Source organism: Acanthopagrus latus, chromosome 17, assembly GCF_904848185.1.
Source record: "Acanthopagrus latus isolate v.2019 chromosome 17, fAcaLat1.1, whole genome shotgun sequence".
NCBI lineage: Eukaryota > Metazoa > Chordata > Actinopteri > Spariformes > Sparidae > Acanthopagrus > Acanthopagrus latus.
In genome coordinates, this window is record NC_051055.1 from 20245120 (window position 1) to 20261684 (window position 16565).

Consider the following 16565-nt stretch of genomic DNA (forward strand, 5'->3'; position numbering starts at 1 on the left):
AACAGCAAGACTTCAGAGAGAGCCATAAAAACGACTTACTCTCTATAATCAGGCGTACTAATCGTGTACAGTGGAGCAGCCTAAGCCTCTGCATGTTTACTGCCATAGTGCAAAGCAAATAACGATGTGGCAGCGCACTTGGCAGACACAATAACGCCTTTACAATCTGATCCTCGGTTTTGCCTGTTGAGGCAAGTGAAAGAAAGGCATAAAAAACCTGCCTTATTTTTTCCCTGCCAGTATAAATCCAACATAGTGAACCCACTCCACAGCCCAGCCCTGTTTGAACATACTTTCTTCAGCAGTTATGCCTCCCCGTGTTTAAAACCCTGACCACTTTTTAGTGCCTGTATCTAATCAAGCCTCTAGCCCCATTATCTCTCCCTCCCTCTCGCTCTCTCATTCCCTCGGTCTGACCTTACAAGGAGAGGCAACAGGGTTGATGTCATTGACTGAAGAATGCTGCAAGAATCCAGAGAGAAAAGAGAGCAGGAGGAGGAGGAGGAGGGGTCTGACTGGACAGTTTATGAACACACACACACACACACACACACACACACACACTCACACACACTCACACAGAGAGAGAGAGAGAGAGAGAGAGAGAGAGAGAGGTGCTGTTTACATAGTAATGCACAAGTCCTGAGCCAAAGTCTAACGAGAAAGAACTTGTTTGGAAGGATGGTGTCATTCCTTTTCCAGACCGAAAAGCACGGGGGGAGGGTCTTATAGCTGGAGAGGGGAAGAGAGAAAGAGAAGTTACCATTACAGTCAACTCTTACTCTGCCTGGACCAAGAGAAAAAGCAGAACAAAAGGAAGAGGGGGAAGGAAAAGGGAGATTCACATTGAGGCTGCAGTAACAGGGTGAGTTTGTGTGTGTGTGTGTGTGTGTGAATGAAGATAATAGCTGGCATGTCTAAAAAAATACAAAATTTGGAGAGTCATACTGCTGGAAATTACCTAATAAGGTAACCCCTTTTGTCAATACATGGATCATGATAGCACAGATGTATTGATCACAAAGTGAGGGGTTGCTGTTATCACCTCAGGGAATGACATCTGTGTGAGGTGACAGCCCCTGTAGGTTATGACATACGTGACATATACAAGCTCCTGCGGACTCCCTGTTGAAAGATACCTTTTTGGTAGGTGAATGAGAACAGATGTCTCTGAGCTGCACCGTCCACTGCTGCACCAGCTGATGGACACCGACGATAAGGATCGCGCTATGCGGAAGCTCCGACAGGAAGTCCAGCCAAAAAGTTGCCCAGGCAAGCTAGCGTGTTAGCAATGCAGCTGTGAGCGATTATGCACTTCAGAGAGTCGCGAAATTATTAAACTTGATGACAGCACAGCTAAGGGAAGCCGTCTTCTTTACCATATGAGGTAAGAGGGGAAAAAATGGGGCGGCGTTTCGCCCTCCGAAACAAACTGTGACTGAAGCTCCAGGAGTGGTTGGTTAGGGGTGTGTGCGAGTGAAGCTAACATTACCGAGACGTGATTGATGACAAGCCAGAGAAGGTTTGTCGTCAAAGAGAGAGGTGGCTGATCATCACACTCGCAGGTCAGTGGGATTTCTCATTCAACCGTGAGTGGATTAAATGTCTGCGCCGACGTGTGTTGAAGCTATGACCTGATTCAACCTGGAAGACGAGCTAACGTCATGTACTTTGAACACTCTGTAGGCTAATGTTAACAGAAACGTGATTTGCCCCTATTAGCCACCTAGCTAGTCCATGACGTTTGAGCTTGAGCTTGAGCTAGAAGCCTCCATTGTGCCTCTTCTGTATATTGCTAGTTAGCGGTGAAAGGTTGTGTTTAGTTAACCTATAGCTGTCTGTCTTCATTGGCTGTGTTTGTGACCGCTCACCCATAGCTGTCAGCTGTCAGGGCAGTGGCTAACTGTTGGCTAACCCTGTTTGATCAATGGATGGAGGTGGGTGGAGCACCCTGGCACAGTATGTTTGATTTATTGATAGTGCCAGTTGGATGGAAATCTGTCATCAAGTACCACGTTTGAGGAGGCCTGCAAGTATGGTCTTCACAATTAAATGGCCTCGATATATGGCTGCCTAGTTGGGTTTCAGGTCATGTATGAGCGGATGTGAAGAGATCTGCCACAGAATACATAAAAATTAAGGCTATTTTATCATAAGATTTTAATGTGAAAATCCTGTGATCATCGGTGTTTGTGCCTTGCCCCTCTAATTTGCCTTTTCATCAACAAGATAGGAGGGGAGCCTCAACCCAAGGCCACAGAAAGACGTGTTTAAGAATAACTTGTAACAAGAGGGCTCGGGCTTGGGTTTTGCCTGTGGTTAGTGTGGTGCTCCTGTTTGAAAAGACAGCGCTTAAGACTGTGAATGAAGATGAACTAAGATCGCCTGTGTGCTCAATCTTTTTGACTTGGGTGATGAGGAATCCTCCTTAATTATAGCCTACGTGAGTCAAGACAAACAGGCTATTTTGGGGCATCCCTTTGCCCAGAATCACCGCATGTCTAGCTCCTTGATTGTGTCTTGTGACTCTTGTTTGGCCTGCTCCATTCTAGTGTTTGTGAGTGTGGGCAGATAAGGTTGTGTTTGGGTGAGAGCTTGACACCGAGCCCATCCGCTGATGTTATTACCAGTTTTGAAACGCTGTCTGTTCAGTCATTCATCCAACTGTAGTCTGAGACTGAGCGTAACGCTGGTGCTGCATGCATGTCCAGTGACCTGTAAGACTGGACTTAATAGGGTTGTTTGTCTCCGCATTAGTGACCCTCGGCCTAGACACGCTTCCCCAGAAACTGGGTGTGCTATTAACATCCGAACAATGGAGAGTTTCATCAACAACACACTGGTCACTGATACAATGACTGACTAGACATGGAAGGAATTAGATACTGTTTAACTATTATGGTACCTGCCTATTTATAAATGTGGAACTAAGTTTCTGCTTTTATTAGATTCCTCTACTGTTTTAAGAGCTACAACTAAATATTATTTTCATTATCGATGCATCTGTCTGTCACTTGATTTTTCGTTTAGTTGTTCGATCTATAATGTGAGAAAAAGGAAGAAAAACTGTTGATAACTTCTTTCCAACACCCAAGATATGTAGTTCCCTGCTATAGATGACTGGTGCTGTTTTTAATCCATTTTGGTTGAAAAACTGCAACCAAAAATGCTTCTTACTTAATCTATGTAGTTATAGTGGGACTGTAGGTAGATGTTTTGATTTGGGAGAAGATGAGGGCAAAGAAGACTTCAGTTCAGCACAGCACCGCACATACATGACCGTTTAAAAAACAGTTGCACAGTATATAAACCAAATTTAGTTCCTCATTACCACAAAGTAATAAACCACTGCTGAGCTGAGCGGAACAGTTTTCCTTTGAAAAGTGTAAAAGCTCTCTCGTCAACAGCTGCTGCATCACGTAGTCTGTGCCCTCAGAGGAAGGTGGGTGTTTGTGTGAAACTTGAGACAAAACGATAATAGAAAGTGTGGCACAGAAAGAGCTGAGTTTCAATTGTGTTTGTTTGCACTGTTTAACGGTCCATAGGGGTGTTAAACTGCTGAGGCTCAAGTCTGCAGCCATGCTCTTTTTAGTTACAGTTGTTAGGTTGAGCACATTCATTTGTAAATCTGTAAACTCGGCTGTTGTACCCAAACTAGGGTTGAGAACCAATTTTCTAGCCTGTAAAAGCTGTCTAGCTGTGTGGAGTTTACATAGAAAACAGTATGTAATTCATGCTGCGGCTGTATATATCTAAAGTCTACACAATGCCATCCTCCATCACAGCTGTAAAGTAGAATGATTAAAAGCAGCCCCAAATGATGTCATTCAGTCCAAGTGGCGGGTGAGAGGTGAATGATGAGGCTGAGGAAAGCATGAGAGTGAAAGAGATAAAATGCTTGTGGTCCACCACACAACACCCGTCTGTAAATCAGATTGTGAGAGCGAGCCAGAGCTTGATACGGGCACTCCATCATTATTTAGGGTGTAAAACAAAGAGGAGAGGCTGAATGGAGAGAAACAAAAAAAAGGTGATGTCATTGAGTTGTAGCGCCAGATATGTTCCTCAGTCGAGGGTCTCTCTCATCTCAAGGATCAGGTTTCAAGATAGATTTGCATTAGGACCTCTGGAGCTGAGTGCGGAGCTGATCTCATCCTATTAAACCCCTCAGGGCCATATGAAGAAACAGATGGAACCTGACCACAAGTTATCATCGGTGTTGAATAATTGAGAGGACTATTGCATATTGTCTCTTAGAAACAAGGTCGATTTTAAGTACTTCAACGACAAGACTGAATCACCGTCTATAACCACCCTTGTCAAGCACTCGTTTTAGAAAGCCGTAGAACCACGTATGCTGCTTCAGGTACTCTTTTGATATTCATGCTCGCAAACGTTAATAAATCCAAGCTGTACCTTGACCGTAATCGGTCAATCTGTTTTTGCATTAACTGCCCTCTCCCATTCAACTTGAAGTAGGCCTTGATACTAGGTTAATAAGTAGGCAGCTGCTTTTCGAACACCCGTCCTTTCTCTCTTTCCTTTGGTTTGTTATTTCATTTTTCCATCAATTCAAGGTGCTCCACCACAATTTGCCTGCATGCCTTTTAGAAAGTTGGCAACCAGAGCAGTTTTCATCTCCATTAAAGCCTCACCATCTCCTCTCATTGATTCATGGAGCAATGTTCCGAATTATTTAAGTGGAATGGTGAAGTGGAGTTGAGATTCTGTAGGCCGATGTTTTTGTAACTCAGAGGACAGTGACATTTCAGAGTGAATCTCATGCCAATAGAGTGTTTTTTCCACTGAATGCTCAATCAATAATGCTGTTGTACTCAGATCACATCGTCAGGGATTGTTCCTCTTGTCATTCTCGTGTCTAGTAAGATTGGATAGCTGTAAAAGAAAAAAATAAATAAAATAAAAAAGAAAATGGATGAAACTTTCCACTGGTATCTGTCTAAATCATATAGCTTATTACATGATAAAACATACATACTGGGGCATACACACATATAAGGCTACTACAGTGGCCCAACAATATTTTCAGAAAACACAATTATATTTCAGAGAACATAATATTTCCTGAAATGTTTTGTGGTGTGAAATGTAATCTTTTCAAACATGTAATTTTCTGAAATGTCACTGTTTGGTGAAATTACGTGTTTCCTGAAATGCTGTATTTTGACACCGTAGATATCTGATAAAACAATTCATATATGCAAAGATTATTCTGACAAATGATGAATTATGTTGCTGTACAGTTAGTGGTGTTTAAGAGGTTTTATAGTGGGACATCTTAGACTATCTAATGAAACAGATGACACCTCCATATATCTAAAGGACATCATGGCCTTGTATATACTGTATATGGTTCATATACAAGTGTTCAATGTCAGTAAATGTTGATTTAAAGCTTCTTCAAGGACCTTCATTCTTTGTTGATTCTGGAGGTATCTTGGACGGTGGTGTAATAAATATTAGTGTTGTACCACCACGTCACAGACTAAGATCACACTGAGATCACACATCACAGAGTTCATCCAATAAAAAATGGTTTCAATTTCATCACTTACCAAACCTGAAAAAGATACAATCAAACCCGGAGACAGACATTATAATAAAAATTGTTCAGAAATAACCTTTCTTCTTTATAATGGTCCTGCTTATGTAGGATATATGAAGGGATCAGTATTAAATTGAGACTGTTTCACAATCGGTTAAAAGTTTCTTGAGGTACGTTTAAGGAAGCTGACACACAAAGCAGAAGAGAAGCTGTTTCACTTCTTTCACGTCAGAGAAACCGCTTGTATCACGAGCACCAGAGATTCTTTGACGAGCTTCACGGGGTTGTTGTCTTGTCAGAACTTGAAGAACTGCGTGTGTCCCAACAAAGTGGAATGAGGATGAATTACTTGAATACGTGAACATTTCCTGGTTAGTTTCACCTTTGCACTTCAGTCCCCAGGACTGCATGATAACTTAAGGCTGTGTGAATCTTGATCTCTTGTAGGAAAGGTGATTTTCTCAAATGCAAACTCAGTTATATCTAAATGGTGGAAACCACACTGATAGTTTCTGTTTCAACCCACAGTGCAAACAAAGTTTGCTGTGGCTTTTGGATATAATTCAGCAGTGTGTGCACTGGGGATATGTGAATGTAACAACTTCAGATAGTGAGTTTAACTAGAAGGAGTCTATTTTGAAGCCCTAATGTATGGAATAAAAGACAACCCCTTCAGTTATTTCAGTATTTGTTTTGTTTTTTCTTTCTGTAGTGATTTATTTACCTCATCATCAATTATGTTACTATTGATAGCAGCAAACCTTGACTACACTATAAACGTACTAGGATTTTTATTTCCATTATTAAGGAAAACCCATTCACTACAACCCCCATACTTAAAAAGAAATATAATAAAGATAACGCAACAAAGCTGAATCAAGACACATGAAATTGCCTTAATCACTGTTTTCCTTTTATCTGTTCTGGCCTCAAGTACTGGTGAAGCTTTAGTCCTGCAAACAAACAATAAATGGGGAATTTATTGAAGTCCTATTGAATTATAGATGAGAAAATAATGCCAACACTCCCCTTTTTATAGTAAGTTTGACATTTATGGAGGCATCAATGCCATGTAGCCTTCATTAGGATTTAAAGGTTAAATGCCACAGAGATGGTAATCACATATTGTTTGTGCGCTGGAAAATGTTATTTTCAGTTTATCTTTTACCACCTGCGACTCATTCTAATACAGGTTATGTGTTGTGCCTGACATTTATCTTTTACAACCTGTAAAAAGGCAGCATAAAAAGCTCAAACACAACTGTGTTAATTATCGTCTCAGTTGTGATCATTATTACTATTATGAGCATTATGCAGATATTTTAGCGCTTCAGGTTATGATACTTTGTTAAACAGTTAAGACAGCCAGTGTGTGTACAGATGTGTGTGTTTGAGTGCGTTGGTGGAGGAGGTCAGTAAGAACAGCGGCGCTTTTGACTAAAGGTCACGTTCAGGGCCGGTAGCCTTCAGGGAAATGTGTTCAGACTTTGCGAGGAATCTCGATAGAGACACTGTAGTAACATCAACATTTGTTTAACTACCAGCATGTGTGAAGTAAATATTTGAGCACAGCCTCTTTTTGACGCACCTCACATGAAAATGTTATGAAAAAACTCGCAGCCATGGTGATTTTATGTCACTGTAAACAGCCATGTGTTAAATATTGTAAATCGTCTGCGGCATCTGGGAGTGCCACCATGTCGGCTCTGTACACATGACCTGGGGACATTTTCACACACTTATATCTCGTTCCACTGTCAACTATTTGCCAGAGCTTTTGTGCTTAAAGAGTAACACTGGATTTGCAGAATGCCTGCTGGTTACTTTTTTCTTTAGCTATTTTACTAAATCCAGAAATAGTCCAAACTACATTTTAAGAGACACTGTAAGCCACAATAAACCTCTATTTTAATTAGTTTTTCTCAGACTATAGGGGTCAAGACAGCTGTCCCAGTCATGAAGTATAATATATTAATAGTAGACTGTTTTTGGCAGTTAATATAGGAGAGGTTAGTGTTAGAGGAAATGCTAAACAGTATGCACAGATTGATTCAATCAAGTTGCAGCTTTAGGAAGCTGCTGACCATTCTGAAGTTGGAAACTTAACAGAGAGATAATGAGAACATTTATGACTCTACCCCTAAAAAATGTGTGAGTTGTTCCCACAGTTGCCTCATCATTTAATGACAACTATCAATCGACCCCACTCTCAAACATCAGTCATATTTTAATCGGTATCTCTGAGTATTGTTAATTTTCTCTCTTATTTACTGTAAAGGCATTACGTGCTCGAAATCTGCTTACAATTAGTATGCACTTTGGACTGGATAAATGTTTTGTTGATGTGTCATCACCACTAATTCGCCAGCAAAAGACTCGACATGCTAACACTGCCAAGGAATGCAAGCCCTTTGACTAGTCAGCTGATTAATGCTGGTGTCATTATGTGGGGTGAGAGAGAGAGAGGGAGAGAGAGATTCCTGAGTCTGGAGTTTGAACTTCACTGCAAACCTGTTTCATACCTATCCTCTAACTGTTGTGACCCACAGATAAACACACAAAATGGACGAGTCCAACAGCAGCAAGCCGGTCATGGTGACATCCTCTCTGAACTTCAAAGTCACCACGCCGTCCTTCTACAACCAGCCAAAGAAGTTTGCCTCTGTGGCACCACCACGGCCCAAAAGTCTGACACCACCCTCCGCTCCATCACCGACACCAATAGGCACAGCTGTGATTGGTCGAGTGGGAGATCTGCCTCCGCCACCGCCTTCGCTCTGTGATGGTATTTACATTATTTATACTTTTTTGTGAAGCATTTTTCTGACTATCTTTAGTTATATCCAGTCAGCAACCCTCCCCCAATCCCAACCCTGCTTCTTTTTACGGGACAGCATGCAGAGCTTCACAGTTGAGCACATAATAGATGCAGTTGTGTGGTGCAGTTGTTTTCATGTTAACTTCAGTAATTTTTGTCTTTTGGACATTTAGTCAAATGTTGAGATAGTTACAGAGTTTCACATCTTAGTTTTTGGGGTATTTTTATCTTTTTGCTTTTAAAGGTGTGCGTAATTATTCTGCTTGAATGAATTTGAAGGCATCTCATCTGATAGAAATAATGGACACAATCAGTCCTTGTTGAATTAAAGGTACCCTGTGGAGTTTTTAACCACAGTGGATCCTGTTTTTACAGGTGGGTCCCTGTTTTATGTGTACTGAGTATGAGGACAGAGGCTGCTTGCTTGCTTGCAAGCAAATATGGAAGTAAACAGTGCAGGATGTGAAATATATTACAAATCTGAGTCCCAAATGTTTTATGAGGGGAGAAATGTGTTCAGCGTGTTTGTAACGAAGACCTCAAGGATACACACAGTGCATTTTTGGAAAGGAGAGGAGAAACAGTGGATCTAAATAAAACATTTTCTTTGTTTACAAGAATACTCCAAAGAGAGGATACAAAGCAGAACTTGGCTCATCAGATACCTTGCAACTGGAGAAATACTTGAGGTTTTTTTTAATACCTTTGTTGTGTTATTTTTTTTTTTTGTTGGTATGAACTTAAAATGTTAAAGCACTCAGCATATCTGATTAATGATACAAAGTCTGAAGCTGCAGTCATACATATGCGACAGTAGCCAAATGATAATCACCTCCTGGTGCTGAATTTGGATGGTCCAGAGTGTGAAGCACATGCCAGTCAAAGGTTAATCTGATTGAACTCCTTGCAAAGACAAGAGGCAGTATTGCTTTGCCACTGGATATGAAGAGGTTTTTTTTGCTCTTTTGTGCACATACAATAGAAATGTATGGGACGAAAATGTCAATTTCGCGTATGTGTGACTGTGGCCTTTGGAAACAATTCTTTCACTGCTTTTAACCAATCAACCCTCCTCATTTCTGTCAGACTTCCCACCCCCTCCTCCTCCTCCACTGGATGATGATTTGCCAGCCCCTCCCCCGGAATGCCAAACCACACCCAATGCCTCTGACGCCCCCCCTCCCGCCTTCCCCGCCCCACCTCCAGTAGCAGAGGACCTGCCCCTCCCAGCTCCTCCTGAGGAGAGTGCCTGTCCACCTACCTCCCCTTCTCCTCCTCCTCCCCCACCCCCTCCGCCACTCCCCACCTCCGGTACCAGTATTCCCAGTGCTGCTGGGAACCCACAGGTGAGTCATGATGGAATCTAAGGTTGCTTTGCCTGTCTGCATGTTTCTTCCTTCCTTTCACTGCATGTAACTGCATTTCAGTATAATGTGATAATCAGTTGGGACACTGGAGGACATTGTTGCAGGACCATAGTGCGTCTATGGAGTGTTGGCAGGAAATACTGTCTTTTGAGAATTTCCCACAAATTATATTAGCATTAGTCCAAATCACCCAGCTTCATGCTTCTAACAGGATTATTACCCATTTATTTTACTGAAATAGTTTTTAGACAGATAACAAAAGGTTTATTAGAGAAAGGTTTATTGTAGGACTGCTTTAATTGCAGCTGGTTTATCAGGCTACAAAGACATCCATGTTTGGAATTAGACGTTGTAAGCTATCATTGAGGAAAATGGCAAAATATCTCTCATTCAATGCTTTTCAGCAAACAATCCAATGAATCAAAAAATATGTAATTAATCAGTATTCTCTTTCATCCAAACCAGGAAATAAAATTCATTTATTCATTCACATCATAAAATACTTCATTAAGTTTGTTTTTTCGTCCTTTCATTCTTGGTTTTCCACCCCAGTAACAGCCAGAAGTTTTTCAAGCAGTTGCCACATTTCATTCTGCCTTTTGGAATTGATAAAAGAGCCAAACTCTCTTGAGTCATTGCTAACAGTCTGTAACAATTTCACATCGTCAACCACCTTTTCATTCTTGGCTCATCCTCGCCTCATCCTCCTTTTGCTTCACTGTGATCACTTTAATGTGTGTAAATCATTTTTGTGTCTTCCTCCGCCAGAGGCTGATGGAAAAGCAGACCAGCTTCGATAAACAGCTCGACTCTCTGACTGACTTGCTGTCTGAGATGGAGACCAGGGGACCTTTCAACCCCAAGGTACAAAGCGTTGCGGATAGAAAAATGAGCCAAAGAGCAGATGAGAGAGAAAATGACAGCAGGCGTTGAGTCACAGGAGCCGCACTGTAGAAAAAGAGAATGAGTCACACACAGAGGGAAGAGAAGGGAAAAAACAGCAAGGTAGGTCAGTGGAAATAGTTTGGATAGATGCCAGCTTGGTTTCATTAGTCTCCCTTCATCTGTTCAGGTTGAAAGCTCAATGATAAGTGAACTGCACATACAGCACATCAGACCTGAAAGAGAGAACGAACAGTGAGGTAGCTGGTGATTCACACTGAGCGAGAGAGAGTGATGCACACAGAACTGAGCGGGGAGCATGAGAGTGTGATGAAGCCAAAGTGTGCTGCCAGAGACCCAGTGAGAGGGCCATAAATGGAGAGTGTTTTTATCCAACTGGGAGGTACTGGATCACGGCAGAATAATGTTGGCTCACAACCACAAAATAAATGTCAGAAAGACGAAGCACCTCTGATAAGCACAAACTGCGGAGCGCTCCCAGTGTTTACTTTAATCAAAGTAGCTCATTCAACATAATAAAAGTGTCTGCTTGCACCATTTCAGTGTGCAATGTTACGCACTCGATATTAACTTCCTCTGTTGAATTGAGTTTAAGATGAAAGGAAGTTTTATGTTGCTGGACACGCTGGATGCTTGTACAGAATGGGCTCACACTGAATAAGCCCGTGAAAAGAACATTTAAATTGTTTGTCTTTTCATCCGCAGTTACCCAGCCAGTATACTGCAGCACCAGCACCCAAGCCTTCAGCTCCTCCCCCGACTGCTCCCAAACCGACACTCTCCTTCCTCCCACCCCCTGAGATGGGAGACCGCCCGCCTCCAGCACCCTGGGCAGAAGAACTCAAAGCCAGAACGAACCGACAAGCCAATCACAACAACACTGCACCAAACACTGCTGCTCAGCCGTTTGCTAAGGCTCCAGCTGTGGCTCCCAAATCTGGTTTTGGAGGGAGAACGGCAACATCATCAACCGCCCTTGCACAGAAACTGAACCAGAACCTGAACCAGAACACCGCCCCAATCAGTGTTGCACCAAAACCTTCACCTTCCTCTGCCACCAGCTCTTTCCCTCCACCTCCAGCAGCTCCCCCCGCACCTCCTGCTCAGCCAAACAATATGGCAGCTGCCCCGGCTTCCAATCACATAAGGAGTTCTCCTTTTACCAGTCAGGTGAATGCAAACCAAAACCCTCCTGCTGCTGTGCCGCCTCCTCAATCCAAGACGATGGTGTCTCCCCCCTCCTCTTTTAGCCAACCAATGAAAACACCCCCTGCATCAACGGTATGTTCCAGTTTTATTTTTGTCACACAGAGGCACTCTTTACTTTGTTTATACTGTGGAAAAGCACAGGAAGTACAAATTATTTAGTCTATAGTCAACAGATCAGATTGATGTATACTCTGGACATGCTGTAAGTGTTTTTAAAGGTAAACTGCTCATTCATAAATAACAAAATGTTCTATGAGGCATGTTGTAGGTATGTAAATAATGTATATATGTACTAATGGTGTGTGTGTGCGTGTGTGTACAAGCAGCCGCCACCACCTGGCCCAGTTGCTATCCCTGGTGGAGGTGTTCCTCTGAATATGAGGGAAGTGGAGGAGCTGGAGAGAATGACCAAGGACTTCATTAAAGACATGGACACACACGCACCTGTCATCACTTCCCCTCCTACAGGTACACGCACGCATGCACGCACGGACACACACATACACACACAGTGGTGGCTTTAATATTCATGGCTCGGGATTAATTACACTTGTCATTTCCTAAAATGATGTGTAATGTGAGAATTATAATAAGTATCACAACATTTATGGTTGGATGGAAAATGTATTCACAGTCCATTCTTTTCTATCAATTTTATGCACAGTAGACTTTTATTTATCTCTACTGTGGTTCTGTTTACTGCTCTGGTCTTTCAAATTCTTTCCTCCTTATCTGCTGTTTGATAACAAATATGACCTTGTGGACCATTAAGCCACATGTGTTGTATAAAATTGTTGCAAAAGAGTACAAATACATAACATTATTAATATGATTAATATTAATATTTTCAACACAAAACTATCTGCACTAATTCAGATTATACTGTAAGTATCAAACAAAGTGATGATTTAGAAATGTTACTTTTGTAAACCCTCCTTCTCCCTCCTCTTTGTAGAGGTTTGTGGCAAGTGTGGCGAGGCTCTCTCCCGTACCCAGCCGGCTGTGAGAGCCATGGATAAACTCTTCCACTCCAACTGCTTCTGTTGCATGAGCTGCCACCGCCCCCTGCAGGGCATGCAGTTCTATGACAGGGACGGCTCACCTCAGTGTGAGGACTGCTATGTGGTGAGGAGACACAAAGTCATATACTGATTTAACTTTCAACTGTTTCAACAAATTAACAGTTTTATTTTGTGTGTTTTTGGTTAAAAGTGAAGGTCACATCCTCTTACATTTGAAAGTCCTCCTATGTCGCTTCTTACATCTTATGTTCTTCCTGTTCCTCCTCAGAATTCCCTGGCGGTGTGTTCCCGATGTGGAGAGAAGATTACAGACCGTGTGCTGAAGGCGGTGGGCCAGTGTTTCCACGCCCACTGTTTCCGCTGCAGCACCTGCTCCTGTGTACTTGAGGGGGCGCCTTTCATCACTGATGACAACAACAACCCCTACTGTGTCCAGGATTACCACAGGTGACTACTGGCTATTTATGCCTCAGTGATTTACCTGTCAAACAGGGGTGGATGTATCTCGCCCAAACTATAAAATCACGATCTAATTAACAACAATTACAAGTCACAATCTAAATTGAAATCTTTCTACTCAATTTATGATGATAGCCAGGCTTAAAATAGTGTAACAATTTCTCCATTTGCATCAGGCAGGAACACTTCTTACTCATTTGATTCAGACCGACTGAAACTTGTCTCTCCATTTCCTGCTGATAACAAGTGAACACAGCACGCTAAACTGTGGATAAAATAATTGAATTGTGCAAACGTGATAAGTCCTGACTATCAGTAGGAAACAGGCCCAGAATGATCACATTTGATATGGCTGATTTGGTGTGAATGAGTGAGAAGTTAACTGAAGGCCATCACCTTCTTTATTCCAGGCGTTTCTCCCCTCTGTGTGTGAGCTGTAATGAACCCATCATTCCAGCCGCAGGAAGCGAGGAGACAGTCCGAGTGGTCGCTCTGGACAAGAACTTCCACCTTAAGTGTTACCGTTGTGAGGTAAGACATTTAAATATTACATTTATTAAAATAATAATAATAATAATAATAGTTTCTTCAGTGCACCCTTAAAAGAAACAAAATGCTAATAACCAAATGCATTTGTATGTCCTGTAGGATTGCGCTCGCCCTCTTTCCATAGAAGCGGATGAAAACGGCTGCTATCCATTGGATGGTAGGATCCTGTGTATGAAGTGCCACACCCAGCGAGCCAAGCAAGCTGCGCAGTGATTGGCTGAAGCAGCATCACTGAGATTAACTATGAACCAAATCCAAGAGCACAGGATTCATTCAGCTGCCGGTTTTGCCTTTGCGACAGGGCTTTACTCAGTATATGTGCGCAGGTGTGAGTGTGAATGAGCTGTGTGAAAAAGTATGTCTGCATGCAGATACAGTGTAGTATTCTCTTTGTCTCTGTTAACACCACTTCAGTGCAGAAGTAATGTACTGCATTGAAATAAACGCCCCTCATCTTCCATTCCTGATCATTCTCCAATCTCTCATGTAGCCTTCTTTGTGTACTAGAGGGTATTTTTGTGCCAATTGTATGTTTACGCTAAAAAAACTCCAGCATAACTTGCACAAGAACAGTTTGGTCAAAAGATGAATAAAAAGTTGCCTTTCTTTATCTCTCCTAAATATTGTAGGTAGCATCATGTAGTGAAATATTTACATCTTAAGACTTTAAGGCTGGTCTCTTTCCCTTTGCAGCAATGTTACTAATATCAATGTGACTGTGACAGATTGTTGGCATAGGGAGAGGAGTATCAGGGACCATTCTGCAGCTTCCATCACTCTGATTGGCTGTCGGTAGAGCATATCTTTAACACTTTGGCAGTTTTTGTGCCTGCAAGCATGGTTAATGACACATTCCTGTCTACAAAGTGCTTCATATTAGCCGATCTACTTTGATAGCATTTTAAAGTCATCGAGGGCTAAACGTTGACTGCAAAAAAAAGATTAAAAGAAAGATTAAAATGGTGAATGTTGCTCGTAGTTTTTTTGTGATGTAAACTTGATCATTTACAGGCATGCTTTGAATTATCTCTCGTTGCTCGCTCTAATTTGCGATATGAGAACAAAAATCAGCCATTTTATTTTTCGAAAATAGTTTGGAGCTGATTAAACAGCGTATTTTTAGATGCATGCTTTTTGGATGCACATATTTCGAACAAACAAACAAGCACAGATTTGCCAAGCACAGATTCCATTCCAGGGATCCCATAATTTCAAAAAACAGTGTAGTTACAAATGCCAGCTGCATGGCTGAAAACAGGACCTCTTATGTGATAGTTGCACATTTCCATAGTGAAATAAAAAAAACCTTTTAGTGTCATTTTGACTCTAAAGCCCCCACACGATCAATGTAATTATTTTTTTTAAGTAGGAGCCATCTAGAAACACAATAGTAGCTTTTCATATGCATTTTCTTGGAATCACTTGCTTTAAATAATTTAATATATGGACCTTTTTTTTTCCATTAAGTGTTAAGGTTATATACGTACCATTACTTAAATAACCTGTCCTTACAGCAGGATAATAGAACAGTAGAGGCATTAGCTTTAAGCTTTAGGAAACTGATGTTACCAGATATGTCAAAGCAGCAAGATAAAGGTTAATTAATAAAACAGTTATGGGATTCAATGTTTGGACATTCATGTGTTTTATCATCTTTTTGTGTTTGAGCCCAGTTTTTGGTCTTCATCAGTGTTGTCACAGTAAATACCACTATTCTTTCCATTATTCCTCTTTTGTACTGTTCCTGTTGGTTATATACTATTTTATACTTAACTTACTGTACTGTATTTCATTGATAAATCCTTACAATTATTTGGTTTCCTTTTTTTTTTTACCTGGAGATGTGCCTTCTCCACTATTGTATTCTATTGTTCCTTTTGAATTGAGCCTGATCTGCAGCCAGAAAAGTTCATTCCAAAATCAGAAAACAGTTGTTACTTGTTCTTGCATTGAGCCTGGTGCAGTACAGTACCAGAGTGACTAACATGGCAATAGTTACTCAGCATTGCATGCTAGCTGTGTGGGTGGTGGTGGCATTAATTCTAGTATTATGTCTTCTGTTTGCACCAACTATGCCACCTGTGTGGCCCCCGCCTGTCATCACTGTGATATTATACATGTGATGATGCCTTCAGTTGCATTTATCTGGCGTTTTGTTGTGTTGTGTCCTGTTGTATTACATGCTGATGCCTTGTCTTTTCATATAACTTTTTTATAAATTCCTGTTTGAAATGTGTGAATGTGTATATGTTTAAGAACATTATTTAGCCCCACCCCTTCCCCTTTGGCTGTATCAAATGATAAACAAATAAATAAAATGCTAAATACCAAACAGTTTTGTCTGATTTCTAACAGTCAACTGCAGGCACCTACAGGTCATGACATGTTCATTTTTAAAGGACTCGAACTAATAATTACTTTATTCTTCAGGCATTCATTTGATTATTTTCTTGATTTACTGATTGTCTGGTTTGTAGAAATCCAGAAAATGGGGACAAATGCCATCATAATTATCCGGAGCTGAAAGTGGCAATGTTTGTTCTGTCCAACCCAAAAGTGTAAAACTCAAAATTATTAAAATAACTGAACATGAAAACAGCAAATCCTCACACAATCACTGCATGAAAATGTATTTAACAAATAACAAAATAGGTGATTCATTTTCCTTATGC

At 41.3% G+C, this 16565-nt stretch overlaps 2 protein-coding genes across 12 annotated transcripts in view; one reads left to right on the plus strand and one right to left on the minus strand.

Moving 5' to 3' along the window:
• fam131bb (family with sequence similarity 131 member Bb) overlaps positions 1-16565 on the minus strand; it is a 56579-nt gene that overhangs the window by 34722 nt on the left and 5292 nt on the right. The window contains exon 1 of one of the 7 annotated variants that reach the window (XM_037074987.1): positions 1140-1263. The exons of 5 other annotated variants lie outside the window; for them this stretch is intronic. The gene's annotated coding sequence lies outside the window, so the exon portion shown is untranslated. Of the gene's footprint in view, positions 1-1139; positions 1264-16565 lie in introns of those variants that run through there. One more of the 7 variants, XM_037074983.1, reaches the window with a different exon arrangement.
• Positions 632-16225, plus strand: zyx (zyxin). Of its 5 annotated transcripts, none has more exons than XM_037074939.1 (10): positions 632-865; positions 8116-8351; positions 9471-9730; positions 10520-10615; positions 11360-11935; positions 12187-12331; positions 12819-12988; positions 13154-13332; positions 13755-13875; positions 13993-16225. In XM_037074939.1, exons 2-10 carry the CDS (start codon positions 8129-8131, stop codon positions 14104-14106), a joined length of 1884 nt encoding a protein of 627 aa, XP_036930834.1. In that variant the 5' UTR covers positions 632-865; positions 8116-8128; the 3' UTR covers positions 14107-16225. The 5 variants fall into 5 exon arrangements, with proteins under 5 accessions (XP_036930834.1, XP_036930836.1, XP_036930832.1 ...); XM_037074941.1 differs by lacking the exon at positions 632-865 and adding an exon at positions 1251-1272; XM_037074937.1 differs by lacking the exon at positions 632-865 and adding an exon at positions 1256-1387.